At 57.2% G+C, this 22,624-nt stretch overlaps 1 protein-coding gene across 2 annotated transcripts in view; it reads left to right on the top strand.

Moving 5' to 3' along the window:
- SYNDIG1 (synapse differentiation inducing 1) overlaps positions 1-22,624 on the top strand; it is a 65,158-nt gene that overhangs the window by 18,083 nt on the left and 24,451 nt on the right. For both annotated transcript variants that reach the window (XM_032461705.1, XM_032461706.1), the window contains exon 2: positions 20,131-20,689. In XM_032461705.1, the coding sequence (XP_032317596.1) occupies positions 20,210-20,689 (480 nt within the window). In that variant the 5' untranslated portion in view covers positions 20,131-20,209. The remainder of the gene's footprint in view (positions 1-20,130; positions 20,690-22,624) is intronic.

The raw sequence follows: 22,624 nt of genomic DNA, 5'->3' as shown, positions 1-22,624 counted from the left end.
CGCAGGCTGGCACGCATCTGGAGTAACTTGCGGCTTTTAGGAAACGAAACGTATCTAGTTGTCTCCTGATCTCAGTACCTGGTGTGTCTGCGCATTTCATGTATTTCAGTACGTTGCACACTTTATTTTGTACTTTGTGTCGTAGTACGAGTGTTTGGCTTTGAGTGTTCTTCTCTAAATCACACACTAAACCTCTTGAAAATTGCTATTTGGTTGTGCTGCGGGCTGAGTGTGTGTGTCCCCTCAGAATCCATATGTTGAAGCCCCAGCCTCGGGGGGGGGTGGCAGCTGGAGGTGAGGCTCTGGGAGGTGACTGGGGTCAACTGAGGTCAGATGAGGTCAGATGGGGCCAGTGGCCTTAAACGCAGAGGAGGAGCGAGGTCTGTCTGTCCAGTGCAGGCCCCTGGGACGGGCGTGTGAGGACCCTCTCGGAAGCCACGCTCGCCCCTTGGTCGTGGGTTCCGGCCTCCGGATCTGTGGGGGGACACGTCTCTCCGGGGTATCTGACGGCAGCTGTGCCGGCCCCGGGTGGCTGCTGCGATGTCATTCAGGTGACACAGCTGAGCCCCATTTGTGGGCCCGCTGGCTGCGCACAGCCAGGCCAGGCCATCTCTCTGCCCAGCTGCTCTCCCAATGGGAAGCTTCTTGGAGCAGAGCCTGGAGACAGGGCTCTGGGGCCAGACTGGCTGCGTTCAGAATCCAGCTTTGCACTCAGTAGCCGTCTGGCCGTCAGACCTCAGTTCCCTCTTCTGAAAAGGGCAAAGGTGGTGACAATGCCCCCCTTACAGAGTGGCCGGGACTTACCGACTGTGAGGTGCTTGGCCCCCCGGCCTCTGTGGGGTCCATCCATCTCGCTGCCAGCTGTACCCTGTGGAGGCCAAGAAGCCGTCCTCTCACATCGTCCGAGAGTGTCACGTGTGGGTTCGCCTCTGTGTGCTACCTCTGCGAGCCCGGAGCTGCTCCTGGCAAACACCTGCACCTTCCCCCTGTGGCCCTGGCCCAGCAGGAGGGCCGGGGTGCGAGTGCCTGGGAGCAGCCGGGGAGCAGCGGTGGGCAGGGCACGGTGTACGAGGCCCCTTGGGTGGGGCAGCCCTGCGAGCAGGCTCCCGGGCCCAGCACCTGCAGCTCACACTCCCTGGGCCCTTCTCTGCGGCCACTTGCTCAGCTCTCCCTGCCCGGTGTTTCCAGAACCGCCTCCCAGATGAACTGTCTCCACTCTAGTCCTCGTCGTGGGGCCTGCCTGGCAGACTTGGGCGTCACCGTGGACGCTGAACCGGGGTCCCACCGGGATGGTGTGCCGAGGCAAACACCACCCCCGGCCAGCGAGGCGGGCCGGCTGTGTCACTGGGGGGCAGCATCCCTTGGGAAGGGGCCTCGCCTGTGTGTGTGGTCGCCCTGGGACTCGCAGAGCGCCACGACTCCCAGGATGAGTCATCTCCCGGGCACCTGAGGGGAGGGAGTCTCAGGGAGACAGACGCACGCGTGCTCACAAAGGCATCCTCCCCTGCGGAGCCACCTGGGGAAGAAGGTGACTTTGGAACAGCCACCCGTCGGCCTCCGAGGGCACTTCAGTGATTTCATAGACAGAGGTCGTCCCCTGGGCCTCCCTCCCAGAATCTCGTAAGAACACGTAACTCGCGTTTCCAGACCCAACCCCCCTCCCCAAGTGCAGTGGCATTTGGCTTTTGGTCAGGAAGGCGTGGAGCCCTGCAGGGCTGTCCTCAGCCACTGAAGGTGACAAGTCAAAGTAAGACGGGTGTCGGCAGCTGAACCGCAGAGCGTCATCGGACACCTGCTCCCAGGGTGTCTGGAAAGCACCTGCATTTACATTTATTCTACCTTAAACTCTGACCAGTTAAGACCTTCAGTGGACATTGACTTAACTCTGACAGGGCCGTGCCGCGCTCTTTTGGACGTCATGGTGTGACGTATGTCACACCTGTGCACCACGTTTTGGGGGTCCTTTATCCCCGCTGTGTGAACAGGCTTTGCCCCAGATTTGTGGCTGGGTCCCAGCGGCTCTGTGGTCTTCCAGCACCTGGTGAGCGAACCGCCGCCCCCCTCCTCTGAGCCGCTCCCTCCTGTGGGCCTCGGAGGGAGGCTGGCTTCCCTCGCAGGAGCAAAGGCTGCTGGCGGCTGGGGACTGATGAGATGGTTCTGCCTGGATCGATCACCAGGGCGTGAGAAGGACGCAGGTGACAAGACTGGTTAATTAACCAACTACTGCGTAGGTGGCACCAGCAAGGTGAAGGGGAAACACTGGGGAAAATGAGCCAGAACCAGGAGAGAGGCCAGTGCCCCAGATCCGTATCCTGGCGTCCAGAACCAGCCGTGCTCACAGCAGGCGCGCAGGAGGGAAACAGTCAGCACCGTGACTCACCGCGTCCACGCGGTAAAAATAGCCAGGGCTCCTGAGACGCTCGCCCATCTCTGCTCCTGAGATGAGACGCAGAGTCCTCACGGGGGCCTCCCCACCGCTCCCGGTCCCCGTGCCCGGCCCCAGCCTTCCCACGGCCCCACCTGCGCGGCTCACCTGTGAGACTCACCGCTGCCTCCCAGCACCAAGGACAGCGCCCGGTCCCGCGCAGGCGCTCGGTCTGTGTTGCTGGATGAGTGGGTTGAAGACTCTCCTTCCTTCAGGTCTGCTCCTGACAAAGACGCCCCCTGGGCTCCAGCCGGAGCAGCTCGTGCCACAGGCGTGCTTGGCGGGTGGGTCTGGAGTGGCCTGTTCCAGAGCAATGCAGGCCGCAGCGTCTTCACTCCGAGGCTCAGAGAAAGATGCTGTGTAAATGGGACCATGTAAATAACAAAAATGTTCAAGGAAGCCCATGGAAGGAAAACAGGGAGTGGTGGGGGCTGAGACAGAGTGCAGAAACGCGCGCCGCCCGCGGGCTGACCGGCCCTGCCCTGCGCCTGGGCCCCCGTCTGTGGCTGCGAGGCCATTTGGGGGCCGGTCCTGGGGTTGTATCTTTTCGATTGTGAAGCATAGACATTCTTAAGTTTGCCGCCTTCTTCAGAGTGGGTCAGGACCCAGAGTTGAAATCTGTAGTTCATAAAGAGTAGCTTTAACTTCAGGGAAGTAAAAACAGGTCAGCGGGGCTGGAGCACAGAAAGTTGGGGGTCGGAGCTGAGGTGCAGAACTAGACGGGGCTGGTGTTTGCTGGGCCTCCTGGGCCTTGGTCGGCACCCAGGACCGGTGTCCCTGGTGGGATTTACCCGAGTGTCACCAGATCACAGTGTTTCTGGAAGACCCCTGTGGCCACTGCCCCGGCCGGGAACAGGTGTGGAAGGAGCCTGGAGACGGTGAGACGGCCTGGGTCCCAGCTGGGAATCAGGATTTTCAGTGACTCGATTTCCACGATGAGAAGGAGGAGGGGGTAAAACAGGCTCCCAGGTCTGGGACTTGGACAGGTGGCCAGGGGGTGGGCGTTGACAGACACAGGCAGGGAGAGGAGCCAGCAGGGGGCCTGGCGTGCATTGAGTCTGATGCTTTGAGAGGTCCTGGTGCGGGTCTGTTGTCTGTGGCACGTGGGTGGCAGTTGGCATCCGGGGAACAGGGACGTTATGCAGGAGGAAGGATTAAAGCCAGCACCCAGGGCTGGATGGAGGAGGGTGACCTGGCAAAGGGTGGGGAGGCCTGGGATGAGGGGGCCGGGGTATGGGAGGGCCTGGGCCTGCTGTCAGGAAACCAATCCAGGTTTGGGGGAAGAAGGCCCCCGGCGGCGGAGCGTAGCAGCAGCCCTCCCTGATGCCTCCAGCATCCTGGTGTAGCGTCACGTTGTTCCCCTGAAAGCTGGACGAATAAAATCTCAAACTTAAACTTTCCAAAATTCAAGTCTCTGGAAGGCCTGTAACCAGGAAAGGTCCTGACCTGGACTGGCCCGTGGCCTCACTTCCAGGGCAGTGGTGCCCCCTGGACCCGCCCTGCAAGTTGGTGTGGTCGCCGCGGCTGGCGGGCCACCCCTGATCAGCTGGTCAGTTGGCCAGACAAGGAGAGAAGCGAGGCGACAGGCAGGTAGCTGCAGCCTGGGTCCTCGTCCAGTCCAGGGGGGACATGAGAACAAGGAGGGTCTGGCTGGAGGGTTTGGGTGCAGGTGGCTTTCTTGGGAAATGACTCAGGGAGGATAGGGTGCAGGCAAGGGGAAGGGTGGTGACAATCAGTGGCTCCTTAGCAAGAGTCAGCGCACGGGCGACCGGTCCAGCCCGAGGGTGGTCCCGGCACCACCGGGGTCCATGGTGCCGAGGTCGCTCCTGGGCCGCTGACCCTTCCCCCAGCCGGCAGGCACGCGGGCCAGACCACACCTTCTGCGGCGCCTGCTGCAGGATGGGCATCGCGGGCGTATAGGCCGGTGGTCAGTGTCTGTCGCAGCAGGATCAGGAGCTGTTCCTGGGTTCTCCTGAGGGAGAAGCCAATGAGAATCGGCGAGAGTCTGGGCTTTTCCGGGAGATGCTGCTGCTGGGGGCTCACTCCTAAGGCCCCTCCTTTGTGTGGATCCAGTTCGAGCCTGTCCCTCTGCACTTCCAGGAACCCAGACCTGGCCACAGTCAGAGGGCTGTGAGCTCGGGAGCCCAGGGAGGGGCCGCGGGGCTGGGAAGAAGCCCCTCCCTGCACCAGCACAGCACACAGGGCAGTGTCGGCGAGGCCGCAGGCTCCCCTGGTTGCTTCTGAGGACGTCCCTGCTGGAGAAAAGAAAGTGCGCCCCCAGCAAGTGTGAGCTGGGCACTTGCACCCGGACCGGCCTCCTCTGCTGTCCGACCAGGCCGTCTGTCTCCTGGTCCAGGACACACTGTGGACAGTTTGCCCAGAACTTGTGGACCCATGCAAGGGTCTCATCACTAAGAAGGGCAGGGGGTGGGCAGGAAGTGCACTGTTCCCACAAATCCAGGACTCGCTAAGCAGGAAGGTCGGGGGCCGTGGTCCCTCGTAAGAGCCCCGCCCAAGGGGCTGCTCAGGGGTAACTGGAGTGGAGGGTCTGGGTCTCCCTGAGGCACGTCTGGGCTTAAAAGCAAAGTCCAGTAAAAAAGGAAAAAACTGCCTGAGAAGAGGAGAGGCTAAAACACGGACAAGGGAGGTGGGAAAGATGCAGAGAGATGACCACACAGTGGTAACAGTGGGGAAACGGGGAGTTAAAAATAAGGAGATAATATTGTAACTGTCAAATCACTCAAAGCCCCAAGAAAGAAACAGGTCGATGAGATTTTAAAAAGACTGACAATACCTGTTAAAAATAAGCAAACAAAAAACAGAACCAACACAATTAGGGAGGAAGTCTCAAAGTTAAAGATCGTAATTTAAAATAAAAGCCAAAAACATCAGTATCACTAATTATCAGAGAAATGCAAATCAAAACTACAATGAGGTATCACCTCACACCAGTCAGAATAGCCATCATTCAAAAATCCACAAATGACAAATGCTGGAGAGGCTGTGGAGAAAGGGGAACCCTCCTGCACTGCTGGTGGGAATGCAGTTTGGTGCAGCCACTGTGGAAAACAGTATGGAGATTCCTCAAAAGACTAGGAATAGACTTACCGTATGACCCAGCAATCCTATTCCTGGGCATGTATCTGGAGGGAACTCGAACTCAAAAGACTTGTGCACCCCAATGTTCATAGCAGCACTATTTACAATAGCCAAGACATGGAAACAGCTTAAATGTCCATCAACAGATGACTGGATAAAGAAGATGTGATATATTTACACAATGGAATACTATTCAGCCATAAAAAAGTAATACAATAATGCCATTTGCAGCAACATGGATGGACCTGGAGATCATCATTCTAAGTGAAGTAAGTCAGACAGAGAAAGAAAAATACTACATGATATTACTTATATGTGGGATCTAAAAAAAAAAAGGAAAGAAAAAAAACAGGACACTAATGAACTCATCTACAAAACAGAAACAGACTCACAGACACAGTAAACAATCTTATGATTACCAGGGAAAGGGAGTGGGAAGGGATAAATTAGGGAGCTTGAGATTTACAAATGTAAGCCACTATATATAAAAACAGATTTTAAAAAAAGGTTTCTTCTCTATAGCACAGGGAATCATGTTCAATACCTTGTAATAACCTTTAGTGAAAATGAATGTATGCATGTACATGCGTGACTGGGACACTGTGCTGCACACCAGAAATTGACACATTGTAACTGACTGGACTTCAGTGAAAAATAAAATAAAAGCAGAAAACAAACGCGCACTCAAATTTTCCAACAAGACTAGGAATTGGGAGCAAAATGCAGCTCTTCAAAAGTGATAAAAAAAAAAATAAAGACATGATTTTTCTGGCTCCCAGGCTCACCTTCCCCACAGGCCCACTTGGGAAAAACAGAATTGAGGGAAAAAGGAAATAAATAGGGACAGAAGTAAGGAGCCTGAGATTAAATAAAGAGCATTGCTGCCAGGCCCGTGAGAAATAAAAACACGGTTACCCAGATGCCAAGCCCCGCGGCCGAATGCGTTCACAGTGATTTGAGAAAGTAACACAGTGTAGAGAGACTATAAATAAAGTGTGTGAAGGATTCCGCAGGCTCGAGGTGCAACTCTCTCTGGGGTGAGCGTCAGTTCACTGGATGGTGTCCCTGGGATTTTTGCAGAAACCGCTGGTGCAGACACCAGTCACTCGGAGTTTACGGCCCGATGGGCTACAGGTGTGCTCTGCTTCACCCAAGAGGGCTTCCAGGGACTCAGCAAAGGCGCACACAAGCGCACACGTGCGCACACACACAATCTCAGTTAGCTGTGATTTTAGAATAAATCTGGAGCTCCAGTTCCCCATGTGCTCTGAGCTCAATCTCCCATTTATCACCGGTGGTACTACCCTCCTCCTGTGCTGGTGTCGGTGATCCAGCCTTGCCCGGTGCCTACTTCTTCTAACTTTGGGGCCCGCTCTGTTGGAGCCCCCCAGCTAGGAACAGAGGAGGCTCCCAGTCCCGTGGGCTGCATGGACCATGGGGCGTCTGCAGGGCGGGGGGCATGAGGACTGGGGCCTGTGCTCCGGATTCCCTGGAGCCATCAGGGGAGGGACGGCGATGGCGTGAGGCTGAAGCAGTGTCTGTGTCCGGGAGGCGGGGAGCCAGGCAGGGCTGGCGGGGCCGGTGGTGAGCGAGGCCGTCGCTCAGAGGCAAAGCCTGAAGGCATTTTTGCAGTTGCAGTAGGTGTCGTGCAGAAACCAGTTTTCCAGCAGGAATTCTGCTGTCCTGGTGGAAACACTGGATCACCTGGTGATCCCTTTTCTCACTTCCTAGGACGTAACCAACCTTTCAGCAAAATGTTTTTGTCAAGAGAGACGCCTTGTTCTGAAAGAAAGCTCCATCCTTCCAAAGCTCCTGCAGAAGCTTACCTGCCTGGCGCTCCGTCCAGCTCCAGCCGAGTTCTGAAGCAGTATTTTGTGCATGTGTGTATGTGCATATGTGACTTTAAGCAAGGACAACAATGGTACTCAATCGGGAGGCTGATCAGAAGCAGCACATCCTGAGGTTCTTGTATTTTCTGCAAAGTGGTAAAAGAACGAACTTATATTCCACTCAAATAACTCCAATGTACCACATCTTACTGACTTGGACACCAAAGTCCTGGCTTCCTTTTTTGAAGGAAGTCATTTTTTATTGCGGTAAAACACACCTTATGTAAGATTCACCATTTTAACCGATTTTAAAGTGCGGCTCAGTCACTTCAAGCACATGGACAGTGCTGAGTGACATCACCCCACCCGTCTCCAGAGCCTTCCCAGCCTCCCAAGTTGAAACTTACACCCACGGAGCAGTGAGTCCCCGCCCCTCCCAGACCCCGCTAGCCGCCACCCTGCCTTCTGTCTCTGTGCATTCGACAGCCAGGTACTTCGTGGAAGTGGAACCAGACGGTGTTTGTCCTTTGGTGCCTGGCTGCTCTCGCTCAGCTTCCAGCTTTCGCCCATGTGGGCGCAGGTGCAGAATTCCCTTCCTTTTTAAGGCTGAGTAATGTTCCACGGTGTCCAGATCACACTTGGTTTATCCGGGCATCTGCTGATGGACACCTGGGCTGCTTCCAGGTGAAAACTGCTGCTGTGAGCACGGTGTGCACACGCCTCCCCGAGGCCCTGCTTTCAGCTCTTCCAGATAATTACCCGGAAGTGGGAGTGCTGGGTCGTGCGTAGCTCGGTTTCATTTCTGAGGAACCACCTTGCTGTTTTCTGTGGTAGCTGCACCCTTTGACATGCGCACCAGCAGTACACAGGGGCTCTGATTTCTCTGAAACAATGGTTACTTTTGCTAGGATAACAAAATACAAAGTAGTGGACGAAAATAGCAGTGAGAATTCCCACGCCCTCAGCTCGGGGCCTAGCACCGCATCCGCGCCCCCAGCCTGCCCCCGAGGCAGCGCGCGCCCACCCGCCCCTCCCGCCGCCCCGCCGCCCCGCCGCCCCTTGACGCCCACTTCTGGCTCTGCGCAGTGGCCTCCGTGCTTCGGGAGGGTGGGCTGTGGCTTACCTGGGGCCCGAATTCAGGGCACCAGGTCCCGTCTCCTGCCCCCGCGCAGCCGTCCGGGGGTGTAGGCTTCGGCTCTCGTCGGTCACTCTTGTCGCTGCGCCTGGACACGTCTTCCTCCTGCAGGAGGAGGCGGCGGGCGGCACATCTGCCCCTCCCTCCCTCGTCCCTGTGCCTTCCCGGCGGGGTTGACGGTGTCCTTGCCTTTCCTGGAGCGCGTGAGTCCAGCTCAGCACCTGTGCCAGACCCTGAAGTCAGGCGCCCAGGCCGGGCCTGGCTTGCTCCCAGGTGAGACACGGAGCCAGTCACTCAGCCTCTTAGTCCTCAGTTTCCGCGTTGATGGAATAAGGATAATGGGAGAACCTGCCTCGGGGTCGTTGTGAAAATTAAACGGAACAAACCTCATCAGGGTTTTAGCTCCATGCCTGACGTGCAGGGAATGCCCAGCGCTTCGTGGCCAAGACGATGGTGATGATGATGACGGAGACCTGGTGACCTTTAAAATCTGTTTCTCGTTACGTAGATTCCAGCTGCTCAATTATCAAACGCTGTCGCCCTGATTCTGTAAACCCACGTTGGGTGAAACACTGTCTCCTCCTGACCGGCTGCCAGTGTCCGACCCGCGGTGCCCGAGAAGCATTCTCAGTGTCTCGGTCAGATGGGCTCTGTCTTTTGACGTCCGTGGCTCCCCAGGAGAACGGGGCCTTTGGTTTTCGTGTGTGTACACGACGGAGTTCTGGTAGCTTTTCCGGTTTCCTTCTGGAGTCGCTAAATGACCTTGTCTGGACCTCGAGGGCGAACGTGTGCCTTCTCCCAGCGTCGCGGGGGTCGCAGTGTCGCGTTTGCTCTCTTTCCCGCTCTCAGAGGCGGCCTCCGTGGAGCCCAGATGGCGGGTGGGGGCTGGGCAGCCTGGGCAGGACAGCTGGGGCTTCTTTTCACCCATTTCTAGAGTTATTCACTGTTTCTTTTATCCCTGTTTACCCGCTTCCTTAGTTTTCCGCTGTCCTTTTTTTCTGGAGTCAGTGTACGAGCTCCTTATTCAGAGGGCACGTGTGAGCTGAATTCTCTGAGTGCTGGAGGACTGATCGCCGTCATTCTGTCTCCCTTTTTTCTGGGCTCACACCTGAACGCTTGCCTGCTCGGGTGCGCAACGTACAGTTTTCCTCCCAGCTTTGAAGGCTTTACCCCCGCTGTCTTTCTGGCCTGTGCTGTCCTAGTGGGAAGCCTGCTGTCAGCCCACGCGCCCCCGTGCCCTCGGCCGCACCCCTCCTCCCTCCACCTGTGTTTTGTTAAGTGTTGGCTACAGCTGTCTCTCCAGGAAGACCCGTAACATTTGTTTAGCAATAGTTTAATGCCGTCTTCGAGAGAGGGAAGATCATCAGCGTGCCAAGCGGTCCGTCCGGAGTCCGGAGCCTGGAGGGTCCCGGGTGCCCTGCCCTCCTCGGGGCCACCAGCGGGCAGGTTGCGGAGAACCACCTTGGTGGGTCGTTCTCTGCGCTGTGCCTCCGGTCCCTAGTCCACTGTCTCTGACCCCTTCTCTGTCGCTACCTTTCCCTCTGTTGTTACGACTTTGTTGACTTGGGGGTTGACGCATCCTGTTTAGCCTTTATCGTCCTAAGTGACGCGTTTAAGGCTCGCTTCCTGCCGAGTCTCCCTTCGCCGGCACTGCCAGACTTTGATAAGTAGTTGGTCTTCATCTGTGGCTTTTCCGGCACAATTCAGTTCTCAATAGTTGTGTATTTTGTTATGATTCTTCTTCGATCCATTGGTTGTTAAAGTGTTTCTCTTTTTTCTTCACTTCCAAAGAAGAGTGGTTTTATGAAGCGTATTGACTTTTACATCAACCGTGTTGTGGTTACAGAACGTGGTCTTCAAGGTACTACCTGTGTGCGATGTGGTGGCACTTCCTGGCTTGGTCCTTGATCCACTTCTGGAAAGGAGGGAGGGAGGGAAGGTGAGGAGAAACAGGAAAGGAAAGAACACCTGGGCCGGGAAGAGTCTCCTCTGGTTTTGGGCGCAGCCCTTACGCACGCTTGTTGGTCAAAACTGTTGTGTTTTTGACAAAGAGGCCGCATTATCCCCGTGAGCCTGTCGATCCTGCCCGGGAAGCGGTGGCGCGAGCTGCTGTGTGCCCGGGGCGTGCGCGGGGCCAGGCGGGAGGCTCTGCCCGGGCCGTGCTGGGCGCTGGCATCGCCGCCACCTGGCGTCTGCTTCGTTTAGACTCATTAAGCTCCTCCGGGTCATTTTCTGCCCAGGACTCTCCTTGTGCGTCTTCCCATCCCTTTGCTTTCAGTGCTTCCGTGTGTCTCCGGTAAACAGCATACGTCCGGATACTCCTTCAAATCCAGAGGGAAGGCTCGCGTTCGCTGCACTCCTCACGAATCAGCGCCGCTGCGAGCACCGACGGCTTTCACTGCTGGTCTCGGTCTTTTGTGTTTGTTTGCCCTGCCTTCTCTTTGCAGGCGTACGCATTTTTCTCTCTCCTGGTTTGAAACGCGTGTTCTGTTTGGTCGTTATCCTTGAAATCTACGCAGGCACAGTTGACCTAAGTCTAAAGCTGAATCATTCAACACGCCTCCGTTGTCTTCCTGCTGCCCGGCGGCTGGGCAGCCTTCGTCCTCCAATGTTGGTTGCTGAGCAAACTATCTGCCCTGCCCCTCCAGCTGCTTTTACGGTCTCCCTGAATGTCGTGTCTGTCGGTCGAGTGCAGCATGTGGGTCCCAGCCGTGGGGAGCTTGCCCACTTGCTGAAGGCAGCTCATCTCCTCAAGGGCTTAATCCCAGACTCTGGCTTCTTGTGCCACGTGGATCATGTGTCCCAGACCGTGGAGTCTCTGAGACCCGTCTTAGCATGTCCTCCCAGAAGGTATCTGCATTTGCTTCTGCCAGTCAGGGCGGAGGGTTCACCGCCCCAAGAACCCACCCCCGAACCAAGTATTCAGCTGTGATTCTCCAGGCTCAGGGAGCGGGAGCCCTCGGGGCGTGAGTGCAGGCTTGTGGCTGGACAGTCTCAGAGATGAAGGTGCCCCAGCACCCGCCCAGGGCAGCAGGTTCCCCCACGATATTGGCCACAAGGATGCTTGCTTGCAAGACTCCTGTCCCTCCCGCTCACTGGAAGGGGGAAGACTTCCTGCTGAATCTGTGCTCTCATTCACAGTCTTCTCACAGTTCTTTGACCCGTGGGCAGCTCCATGTCCCCAAACCATGGAGTGGGCTGGGGTGGCTGTCGCTGCTGTTGACGGTCAGGGTGGAGGCGGCGTCACTTGCACTGAGGGTGCTGGTGGTGTTCATGGCGGTGGTGGCAGCGGTGGTGGTGGTGGTGGTGGTGCTGTGGGAGGGGTGATGGCCAGGAATCGGTCAGCTTTTTCAATAAGAGCCCGAGAACAAATATTTTAGGGTTTTAGACCATCTGGCCTCTGTCACAGGTGCTCGACTACTCTGCCCTTCTCATGCCCAATAGCCGTGGGCACGTGTGAATGAACGAGGGCACGGAGTGTGGTTCAACAAAACTGTATTTATGGATTTTGGAATTCCTTACTTTTCATGTATCATGGAATATACTTCTTGTCTTCAGTCATTTAAAAATGTAAAAGTCTTTCTTAGCTTGTGGGCTGTACAAATGCAGGCACTGGGCGGGATTTATCCTGTGGCCTGTAGTTTGCCAATTCCTGGCAATGGTGGTGATGGTGGTGTTAGAGATGGTGATGGTGGTGATGGCGGTGGTGGTGGTGATGGTGGTCATGGTGGTGGTGGTGATGGTAGTGATGGTGGTGGTGATGGTGGTCATGGTGACAGTGGTGGTGAAGATGGTGGTGGTGGTGGTGATGGTGGTGTTAGAGATGGTGATGATGGCGGTGGTGGTGGGGATGGTGGTGGAGATAGTGATGGTGGTGGTGATGGTGGTGGTAATGGTGGTGATGGTGACAGTGGTGGTGGTGATGGTGGTGATGGTGACAGTGGTGGTGAAGATGGTGGTGGTGGTCATGGTGGTGGTCATGGTGGTGGTGGTGGTGACTGTGGTGGTGAAGATGGTGGTAGTGAAGGTGGACACAGAGGAGCTATTGGTGAAGGAGCCTCTTCCCACATCTTCCTTAAAACTGAGATGGAGACTCACAAAGCTGAAGGAAGTTGGCACAAGTTTCACAGACAGCAGTGGCCTTTGGTCTTCTCACTCCCAGTGTCCCAGCATCTCCGCCAACACTCATTGAACAAATCAGCCTCAGGATTCCCGCCCTCTCCCGACGTGTTGTGGCGAAGCCCTGCTCCCAGAAGGGGCCTGGGCTGGCTGTGTGAGCAGGAGTCCCAGGCGACCAAAAGTGACGAGGTGGTGAGGCAGCATTTTGCGGTTGTGATGTGGCATCTAAATGTTAAAGACCGATCCGGTTCTGAATGCTTTGGTAACTGTCTCCACTGCCAAATCACAGGCTTTTCCGTGTGTGCTGAAGGCAAATATTAATTGTTTTAATGAGGATTTGCAGGCAGCTCTTGGGCCCTGGTGGGGACATGTCTATTATCTGCTTGGCAGGAAGTACTGCTGTTTACACAGAAGGCTTCTGACAGAGTCGGAAGGGAAGCCCAGCACCTGGCGTCCTAACGCTGTGCGGACTGAGCTGCGCGAGAGGAGGCTGCAAGGGCCCGGCCGCCAGGCATCCCGGGCGCCCGGCTGAGCGCGTCTCTAATTAATTGAACTCTCGTCATCAGCTGCCTGGATGGTCGGTTCTATTCTCTTTCAACTCGGAGGTGCTGCTCTGAAGGCATTGCATGTGTTAAGTGACAGTCACCGCCCCAAATCTTTGGCACATGAGGATCTCATCAGGCACAGACCTCAGGTCCTGTTTGTGAGCTCGCGCCCAGCCCTCCCTGTCACTGACCTTCACGGCTCCCTGTGGGAGGAGGGGATGGGGGGGCAGGAGGGGGGCCGGAAGAGACAGATTTTTTTAAAAAATCCAAAACTGCTCACAGGCTCAGAGAAAGGGACAACAGGAGGAGGTTCGAGTTCTTCGCTTGTCTTTCCTTCATTGCTCAGCCTCCGTTTGGAAAGGATGACACTTACCACTCTGGTTTCCAAAACTGTCTTTTGATTTTTCTTCCTAGTTATTTCCTCAGAGCAAAGCATCTGTTAAACATTAGAAGTGAGCTTGAGAGAAATGCAGCGTGGAAGGTACCGTCCCGGTTTCTACGCGGACAGGTCTGGGTATAATTCTGCCGTCATCGTGACACGGGGTTCCAGGCCACCAGCTGCATGCCTCATGTTACTCTGCATTTTGCAATAATAAAGGCATTGATGTTTAAGCCAAAAAAACAGGGGACGCTCAGATTCCTTAACAGCGGTGTTCCTCGTGGGACAGATGCCGACGGAGCGCAGCCCTGCTCAGATCTGCCTCCGACGGGGAAGGCAGAGGTGGAGGCTGCAGCCCGGGCCGCCTGACTCTGAGGCACCAGCCGCGTTGGGGTCGCAGCTCCCCGCTCAGCGAGGAGGCAGGCTCAGGGCCCCCTCCGTCCGCACGTTGCATGGCCCGTCTGACCATGGGGTTTCTCTGGTCTAGCTGATGTGGGGGAGACCCCCCTCTGCTTGCAGCCACTCTGTTCTGGGCCATACGCGAAATGCTCACAGTTGTGGAAACTCCAGCCACGGACCTGGCTACTCAGAGCACCTCTGTACCACCTGTTGTCAGAGAGACGACGTCGTGATCTGTGCTCTCCCAGGTTGTGCCGCCCTGAGGGTCCTACAGACATCGGCCCCTCTGGCTGCGTCAAAGCAGCTGAGCTTGGAGGGTTCCCAACTGCACCCCGGCCATGTCACCAGTGTGCCCGGGGCTCCCTCCCAGGCCCATCACCCACACTGTCCCCAGCCCGGCTGCCCGGCTGCCTCTGTGACATCACGGCCCCTGGGAGCCATACTTCAACAACACACACAGCGTCGTTGGAGCAGGTGGCCCAGAGTCCATGACAGTAGGTGTCTGATGTGTGCAGTGGCACCCAGGACCCTCCAGAGAAGCGCCGCCCTTCTCCTGGCCCCCGGCCCCTCTGCCAGGGTCTCCCCAACACCGCCCGTGCCCGTCCTGCCTCTGGGCCTCCGTTCCACGCCGTTCCCTCTGCCTGGAACATGGCTCTGACACGTCGTCACCTGCTGGCTTTTAAAACCCTTTATTATAGAAGATTTCCGACATACATGGAAGTAGAGAGAACTGGATAGCAGACCCCAGGTGCCCATCAGCCAGCCTCGCTGACTATCGACTCACGGCCAACCTCGTTCTCTCTGGAGCCCGCCTCCTCCCTCTACAGGCGATCTTTAAACAAATCCCAGACGTTCAGTCAGCTGTTTCACCTGTAAACACCGTGTAAATGCTTTGATATGAGTCTCTGAAAGTAGGTAGCTCTTTTTTAATCCTCATTATAACCTTCCAAAAATTAGCAACGCCTAAAAAAAATTACATAACATCTCTGTGTCTGCTGTCTAGGCAGCGTCCTCATTGCTCCCTGGTCTCAGTGTGTAACTGTACATGTGCGCAGTGTATAAAAAACAGAAATATGCAGAAATGTAGGGAGACACGTGTGTGTGCACGTGTGCGTGTGAGTGCACGTATATGCCTGTGCACACACACACATACAGTTAAAAAATCTCAGCTCATCTGTTGGAATTAGACCCAAACAAGATTGATATATGCAGTTCGTGGCTCAGCTGCCCAAGTCTGTTAAATCCGTAGACCCCCGTCCCGTGATCCTTGCGATTCTGGGGTCATTTTTCCCGTAGGGGCGTCCCCGTTCCGGCCTTTGCTGGCTTCGTACACCCACGTGTTTGAACATTTGACATGTTCCTCTGTCGTCTGAATGTCCTGTAACTGGTAGTTAGATGTGGAGACAAGAAGAAAGTAAGGCTGTGCTGTGCTGTGTCGTGTGGTGTGTGTTCGGCAGGAAGGCCTCTCCGGGGTGACGCGGTTCCCGCCCGACGGCGTCCAGTCCGTGTCTTTGTTCCCACAGGGCTCGCAGCCGCCAACACCCGCCTGGCGCCGGCCGCCCGCCCCTCTGGTCGCTGCGTGGCCAGGTTCGCTGCTGATTCCGCAGGAGGCGCCGTGGGCCGACCGCGTCTGCGGCCCGCGGGCCTTCAGCTCAGGTCAGTCTGAGTCGCTGTGACGTCTCTGACTCGCTTTCCTGCCTCGAGTCTTCCGGGGGCTCCTCCACCGGCTTCTGCTCCGCAGCCTTTCGTGGACAAGTCCGATGACAGTCTGATCTCCTGACCCCTTTGAGGGTCCCAGGCTTTTCTGCTGAGTAACCGAAGGTGTCCTTGCTTGTTTCCCTTCACCCCTTAGTAGAAGTGCTATGACTTAACCGGGGCTGGGCTTCCTCCGGCCGCTCTCCTGGGCGCCGGCTGAGCCTTTCAGCGTTAACTACAGGATCGTTTTCTCAAGTCCTAGTTGCCGTGTTGGGCCTTGTCCACTGTCTCTCTTCTCCGCAGCTTCCTTTTATGTGCTTGGTGGGTTGTCTTTGCCTTTATTCTGCATTTATCACTTTCTTTCAAAATATTCCCAGAACTTGACACGCACACGGGGAAACGCACACTCTGGTGCTGAGGTCTGGTAGCGAGCGCGTGCGTCCGAGTCCCCTCTGCCTTCCTGGGACGCGGGGACTGCATCTCCCTCCGCACAAAATGGTCCTCTGCGCTGATCCAGGCAGTGCTCTGCGTCCACGTCGGAGCACTTTGTCTGCTGTGGAATTTCATATAAATTGAAGTAGTCACGCTTTTTAATTTAAAACATTTTTCTGTTTTCCATCTGCTGTTTCTCTTAAGGGATGATTCACTGTGTTTATCCAGTCCTGTTCCCTCTGGGTTGGCCTTGGTTTCTGAAATTACTTTGTTTTTTACTTCTGTCTCTTCCCTGAGTTCTGTTCACGTACTTTTCTCAAATTCTGTTGCTTCTGATTACTTCCCCAGTTCTGGTTTCCCTTGTTCTTCACGATTTCTCCCATTTTCCCGACCCTTTTAGCTCTTTGTGAAATGTAGCTCTCCGGGTCACGTGGGCCTGACTTCCGGGCATGTTCGTTGTCCAACTACTGTTACGGCGTAGTGGCTTTGCTTTTCCTTGATCCAGCGTTTGATCTGATGCTGTGCCTCGTGACCGTCAGCAGTCGATAAATGTGTATTTTATTGAACTGAAAGCTGCACTGTTGGGGTCTTTGTGAGGTTTTCACTGCCTCCAGAGAAGCCCCCTCTGACCCCTAAAGCCCTGAGACTCGCGGGCCACGAGCAGGGAGACCTTGATGCCTTCCTCACTCTGCCGCGTCGTCAGCGAGGCCGCTTCCGTGAGCAACGCGCCAGAGACGGCACAGGCGTTGAGCAGCAACGCTGAGGCTCCCTCCCTGCCTCCGGCCTCTCGCCTTAGCCCTCCGTGTGCCCGACAGCCTCGACACAAGGCAAGGCATGTTCCTCACACGTGAAGGGTGCGCCGGCTCGCCTGCCGGCCTTTGCTGGTTTCCCTCCACTGCCCGTCAGTGTCCTCGTCCGCCTGTGGTTCCCCGGCCCCGGGGCGGCGGCTCCTGGCGCCGGGCTCCGAGCGAGCCCTACGGAAGGAGGCGGGCGGGCGCGGGCGGGCGCGACGTCGGCACCGCATGGCTGGCCACGGCCTCGGCCGCCGCGGGGAGACGCGCCGGGCCCCCACCCGGGGACGAGGTGGGCAGCCGCCTGCTGATGCGGCCAGAAGGCGAGTCGGCAGAAGGCAGGCGGCGTCCTGGACGGAGCAGGGGCTGTTCAAGCCGGAATAACGATCCAGAGGTTCTCCTCTTTGCAGCTCCTGGTTCTGTATTTCATAGACTGAGGGACAAGTGAAGTGTTGCCTGTTACATAATATAACCATTGCATTACGTAATTCTGTGTCTGTTACAAAGAGCCGTAGGCGAGCGGCGCGGTCGCTGGGTGAGACTCGAGCGCGCGCCCTGAGGACCCCGGAGGCTGAGCCCGGTCCTGTTTTGTCTCTGGGCTGCTGACTCCGGCTGGGGAGAGGCTCTGTCAGGTCGGAGCGGGCAGAAATCCACACAGGAGAAACGAGCAGGTGGAACTGTGGGCTGAGCTCAACGCACGCGGCAGGCAGGCGGTTCCAGGAAATGGTGCTGAAGGATGCTGACGTGACAGAGATGAAGCTCCACCCACCTCAGCCCCTCTGCTCAGATATGCTCGTAATCTATGACACCCCCGCTGAAGGGTTCGCTTCAAGAAGGAAGTAAGTTCCTCAAGAATGTACACTGTTGTATATATTTGTTTTAATACTTTTAAAAAGGTTGCTGCAAACTGCTCAGCAGCAATGTTGTGTCTACAACAGCCAGACCTGCGCTGCTGGCTGAGGGCCCCTCACATCAAGGTGCAGGGAAGCCCCCCTGCTCCTGTTAGTGCGGATTCCGGCTCGGCGGCTCCAGGCCCTGACAGGCCCGGGCGGGACCGACGCCGCGTTCCCAGCCGCAGCTCAGCTCGGGTGGAGACGGAGCTGCGCCTGCCCCAGGGCGCTGGGGCTCCCACCCCCCCCCCGGGGCAGCGGCAGCTCGGGGGTTCTTCTGGGGGGGTCCTCTAACCTGCAACCCTTGAGACTGTTGTTCAGCAGGCGTTCACGGGGTCCGTGCCGCGGACCAGGCGTTAGGGGTGGGAGTAACCGTGGTTCCCTGGTCTTGGGCGCCGGGCGGGGCTGAACGGGGAGGTGGCGTTGGTAGCGGTCATGCTGGCAGAGAAGGATGCTGTCGGAGGAACCAGAGCACGGCTGCTGGGGGCGCAGCTGAACAGGGAGGGGAGACTGGCTGGTGGAGTAGGTGACTCCGTCCAGGAGGAGGAACTTGAACAAGTGCCACCGAACGTCAGTTGCGTGATGCTCCCAAGAAGATTATTCTGGCCTTGGTGGGATGTCCACCCCGCACAAGGGCCCGGCTTTGAGATCAGCCCGGCGGCTTCTCCGTGGAAGGAGGAAGATCAGAGAAGCCAGGCGTGTGGACCAGAAACACGTGGATAATCGTGCCGTGCTGGCTGGGAGGTGACCAGGCACAGGGGCCGTGCTCACACACAGCGAGCTTCCCGGGAGCTCAGAGCGCGCTCAGTGGTTCCGGCTCTGACTGCACTGTGTCCCCAGGGACGAGCACGTCTCAGCGCACAGCAGGGTCTGCACTGCTTTCTCACCTCTCTTCGTTTGTCACAGTGTCACCTTGGTGACACCCTGGTCACCTGTCAATGCTGTCGAATTGCTGTTTTCCAGTTACTCCTCTCTCTCCTCCTCTGCTCAGTCTGGAATTTCAGATTCCTGTAGCTCCCCCCTAAATAAAGCAGCTGTCACGGAAGACAATTCTTAAATCACATAGAAAGTCAGAGCACCCCAAAGCCCCAAGGTGGAACCTTTTCCTACAGAACAGTTCTTACCTTGAGGGAAACTTGCCTCCAAAACGCTTGGCTTGGGTGTCTCCTTTTTCTTAACATTTGAAACTCTAGGAAGGCCCACGATCTAGGGAGAAGCGTTTAGAAGCTGTCTTAATTGTACCCCAGGAACCTGGACGTTCCTCTAGGTTGAGCACCATTGAGGCAGGGAAATTTCCAGTCCGCTTCCTGGGCCCCTGCTGAAGGCCGGTGGCGTGTGTGAGCGTTGAGTGAATTCTAATACGCGCGTTAGAATGTCCTGGAATGTGCGCGTGGGATTCCCTTCGCCTGTGGGGATGTCTGTCCACGCACAGTTAGTGTGGGTCTCCCATCACACATCTTCCAAGTCTGTGTGGGACGTCGGGGAAACCCTTCCTTCCTTGGTGCATGTTGTCTGCTCGGATGAGGAGCCGTGGGCCGGGGGGACCAGCCCCATCTCCCTGTGGCTAGGCTGGTGTAGGGGTCCACGTGGGGGTCTGAGGGAACCAGCCCCATGTCCCCGAGGCCAGGCTGGTGTGGGGGTCCACGTGGGGGTCTGGGGGAACCAGCCCCATGTCCCCGAGGCCAGGATGGTGTGGGGGTCCACATGGGGGTCTGGGGGGGTAACCAGCCCCATCTCCCTGTGGCTAGGCTGGTGTAGGGTTCCACGTGGGGGTCTGGGGGAACCAGCCCCATGTCCCCGAGGCCAGGCTGGTGTGGGGGTCCACGTGGGGGTCTGGGGGGGAACCAGCCCCATGTCCCAGTGGCCAGGCTGGTGTGGGGGTCCACGTGGGGGTCTGGGGGGACCAGCCCCATGGCCCCATGGCCAGGCTGGTGTGGGGGTCCACATGGGGGTCTGGGGGGACCAGCCCCATGTCCCCGAGACCAGGCTGGTGTGGGGGTCCACATGGGGGTCTGGGGGGACCAGCCCCATGTCCCCGAGACCAGGCTGGTGTGGGGGTCCACATGGGGGTCTGGGGGGGAACCAGCCCCATGTCCCCGTGGCCGGGCTGGTGGGGGGCCCACGTGGAGTCCGGGGGCAGCTGGGACCACGGGTTTCTCTCAAGCTGCAGTGGTTCCAGTTCCTGCAGCGTCTCCTTCATCTGGAAGCAGAGACTTTGCAGAGGTGTGTGGAAGGCTCTCGCTGGCCGGGTGCCTGGGGAGTCCTCCTGAAACTGGCAGACGAGGGACCGCCGGACCAGCGACGCGGCCATGCCGAAACAACTCGGGTCTGGACAATGGGCAGCTTTTCGGGTGTGGTTTTCTTGTCTCATCTGTGTGTCCTCCTCCTTCAGGAGAAATGGGCCCTGTGAGGCGAGCGTGACCCTCGTGTCCAGCCCTCCAGCCTGCCTCCCGGCCGGCAGGGCCAGCGCCATGGCCAGCGTCCTGGAGCAGGAGAGCGTGCTGGTGCGCGGCAAGCTCAGCGAGGCCGGCAGGAGGAACGGCTTGATCAACACCCGGAGCTTCACGGCCGAGAGCAGGGACGGCCGGGCGTCCGTGTACCCCGCACACCAGTGCCAGGGCGGCCGGGGGGCAGACAGCGCAGCCCCGGCCGCCCTGCACGGCAGCAGGAACGAGCCGCTCCAGCAGCTGCTGGACCCCAACACCCTCCAGCAGTCGGTGGAGTCCCACTACCGCCCCAACATCATCCTCTACTCCGAGGGTGTGCTGCGCTCCTGGGGGGACGGCGTGGCCGCCGACTGCTGTGAGACCACCTTCATCGAGGACCGGTCGCCCCCCAAAGAGAGCCTGGAGTACCCCGACAGCAAGTTCATCGACCTCTCGGCCGAAGACATGAAAATCCACACGCTGTCCTATGACGTGGAGGAGGAGGAGGAGTTCCAGGAGCTGGAGGTCAGGGCTTGCGACCGCCGTGGGCCCTGGGGACGGGCCGCGGGCGGCGTGCGGCGTGCGGCGGAGCGCCAGGGTGGGACAGTGCAGAGAAACCAAGGCCTTGGGTGCCCCTCACTCGGAATATTTGTGGAAGACGGAAGGATGGAGGTGGAGGCGAGGTCCAGGCCACAGGGACTCTGGTCAGTGAGGACCCGTGGTTGCGGCCGTTGGGCAGGGCTGAGGGATTAGGGTTGACAGTGCTGCCCACTTGGCGGGGACCCTGCTGTCCCCGCGGCCACAGGGGAGAGTGTCTCCAGCAAAGTGAGCAGGTGAGGGAGGGCGCGTGGTCCCAGGTCACATGAGGCTGGGAGTGCATGTGTGGGGACAGCTGGGGACATGTTTGCTGCCATGAGTGGCTTCTTTGGTTTGCTATTCCAGAAATAGCTGACCTGCTGGAAGAAATAGTTGAAGTTGATGGTTTAAGGGCAGATGAGCCGAATTATCTCTGAGTCCTGTCTTCAGTAGACAGGAGGGCGGCCGGCCCCGGACCACACGCTCAGAGATCACACAGCAGCCCCGGGCGGGGAGGGGGAGATGCCGCTGGGTCTGAGCGGAGGTCACACGTCCACCCCAGCCTGGGGCGGTCCCTTCTCTGCAGGCTGGAGCCGGCTCTCCCAGGACGTGGGGCGGGAGGGAAGGGCCTCAGGAGGGAGGGAAAGGAGGTCTGTTTGTGGCTTTGATGGGTGAGTGCGTTTCGTAGGTGGAGGGATGCGTCCCCCGCAGAGGACGCAGGGTCAGGGCTGGGGGGCAGGCACATGTGTCCAGGCCTTTCCCAAGGAGCCGGCGCGCTGCTGTCCGAGGCGGTTAACCGCCCAAGTGCTCTGGGTTGAAGAGGAAGGAGACCAGGCCGTGCTGGTGGAGACTCAGCGGAGCCTGGGAGTCACCTCAGGGCGGAGACCCAAGGGCAGGGGTTTTAATATAAAAAGTGGGTGTTTAGTTCCAACAAATGCTTTTTCTGTGTCATCACGGTGGCCTTTTGGGTCCCTTACTCTGTGGACGTGACCATTTCATTAACTGACTTTCATGCATCAGACAGTCCCTACGTTTGGGGACGAACGCCCCGAGGCCAGGGCAGAGGACCCCCCCCCCCCAAGTACCGCTGGGCTCTCCGTGCTGGCGGCTCAGTGGGGGCTTTGGTTTCTGCGCACGAGGCTCTTGGTCTGCAGTCTTCCTCCCCCGTGTCTTTGTCTGGCTCTGGTGTCAGGGTGGCCTGGCCCCCAGGCTGACCCGGGAAGCGGCTCCTCTTCTCTCCGCAAGACCCTGCATCAGTGTTTTTTCTTTTCGAGTGTGTGTCTGCCGTCACCGAGACTCCTCTGCGCCGGGCTCTTCTCTGCGGGAAGATCTCCGCTTTCTGGTCAGACCTGTTTCTTTGTTGCTGTGAAGAAAATCTTCAGGGTTTCCTTTCTTCTTGGCTCAGTTTTGTCATTTGTGTCACGCTAGGAACTTGCTTTTTAGCGACGTCGCCCTAACTTGTCGGCATAATGTCATTCATAACTTTCCATTTAAGTCTTACTTTCTGTACAGTTGGTGACGTCTCCTCTTTCGTGCCTAATTTTGGTGAGTTGAGTTTTTCCACTTTTCCCTCGGTCAGTCTGGCCACAGGGTTATCAATTTTGTTCACCTCCTCAAGCCACTGACCTCTGGTTCCTCTTGACTTGCCTCTGGCTTTTCTGTTTTCCACTTCAATGATTTGCACTCAGATATTTATGATTTTTTGCCTCTGTTTCCTATGGGATAAATTTGTTCTTTTTTAATCTAGTTTCTTTAGGTAGGACCTTAGTTCTCAGTTTGAGATTTTTTTTCTTCTGTATTACATGTACTTAAAGCTATAACTTCCATAGCAGCACTATATACAACAGCCAAGACATGGAAACAACCTAAGTGCCCATCGACAGG

Source organism: Camelus ferus, chromosome 19 (genome assembly GCF_009834535.1).
Source record: "Camelus ferus isolate YT-003-E chromosome 19, BCGSAC_Cfer_1.0, whole genome shotgun sequence".
Taxonomy (NCBI): domain Eukaryota; kingdom Metazoa; phylum Chordata; class Mammalia; order Artiodactyla; family Camelidae; genus Camelus; species Camelus ferus.
The sequence above is the reverse complement of the archived record's forward strand: the minus strand, read 5'-3'. Positions and strand labels throughout refer to the sequence as shown.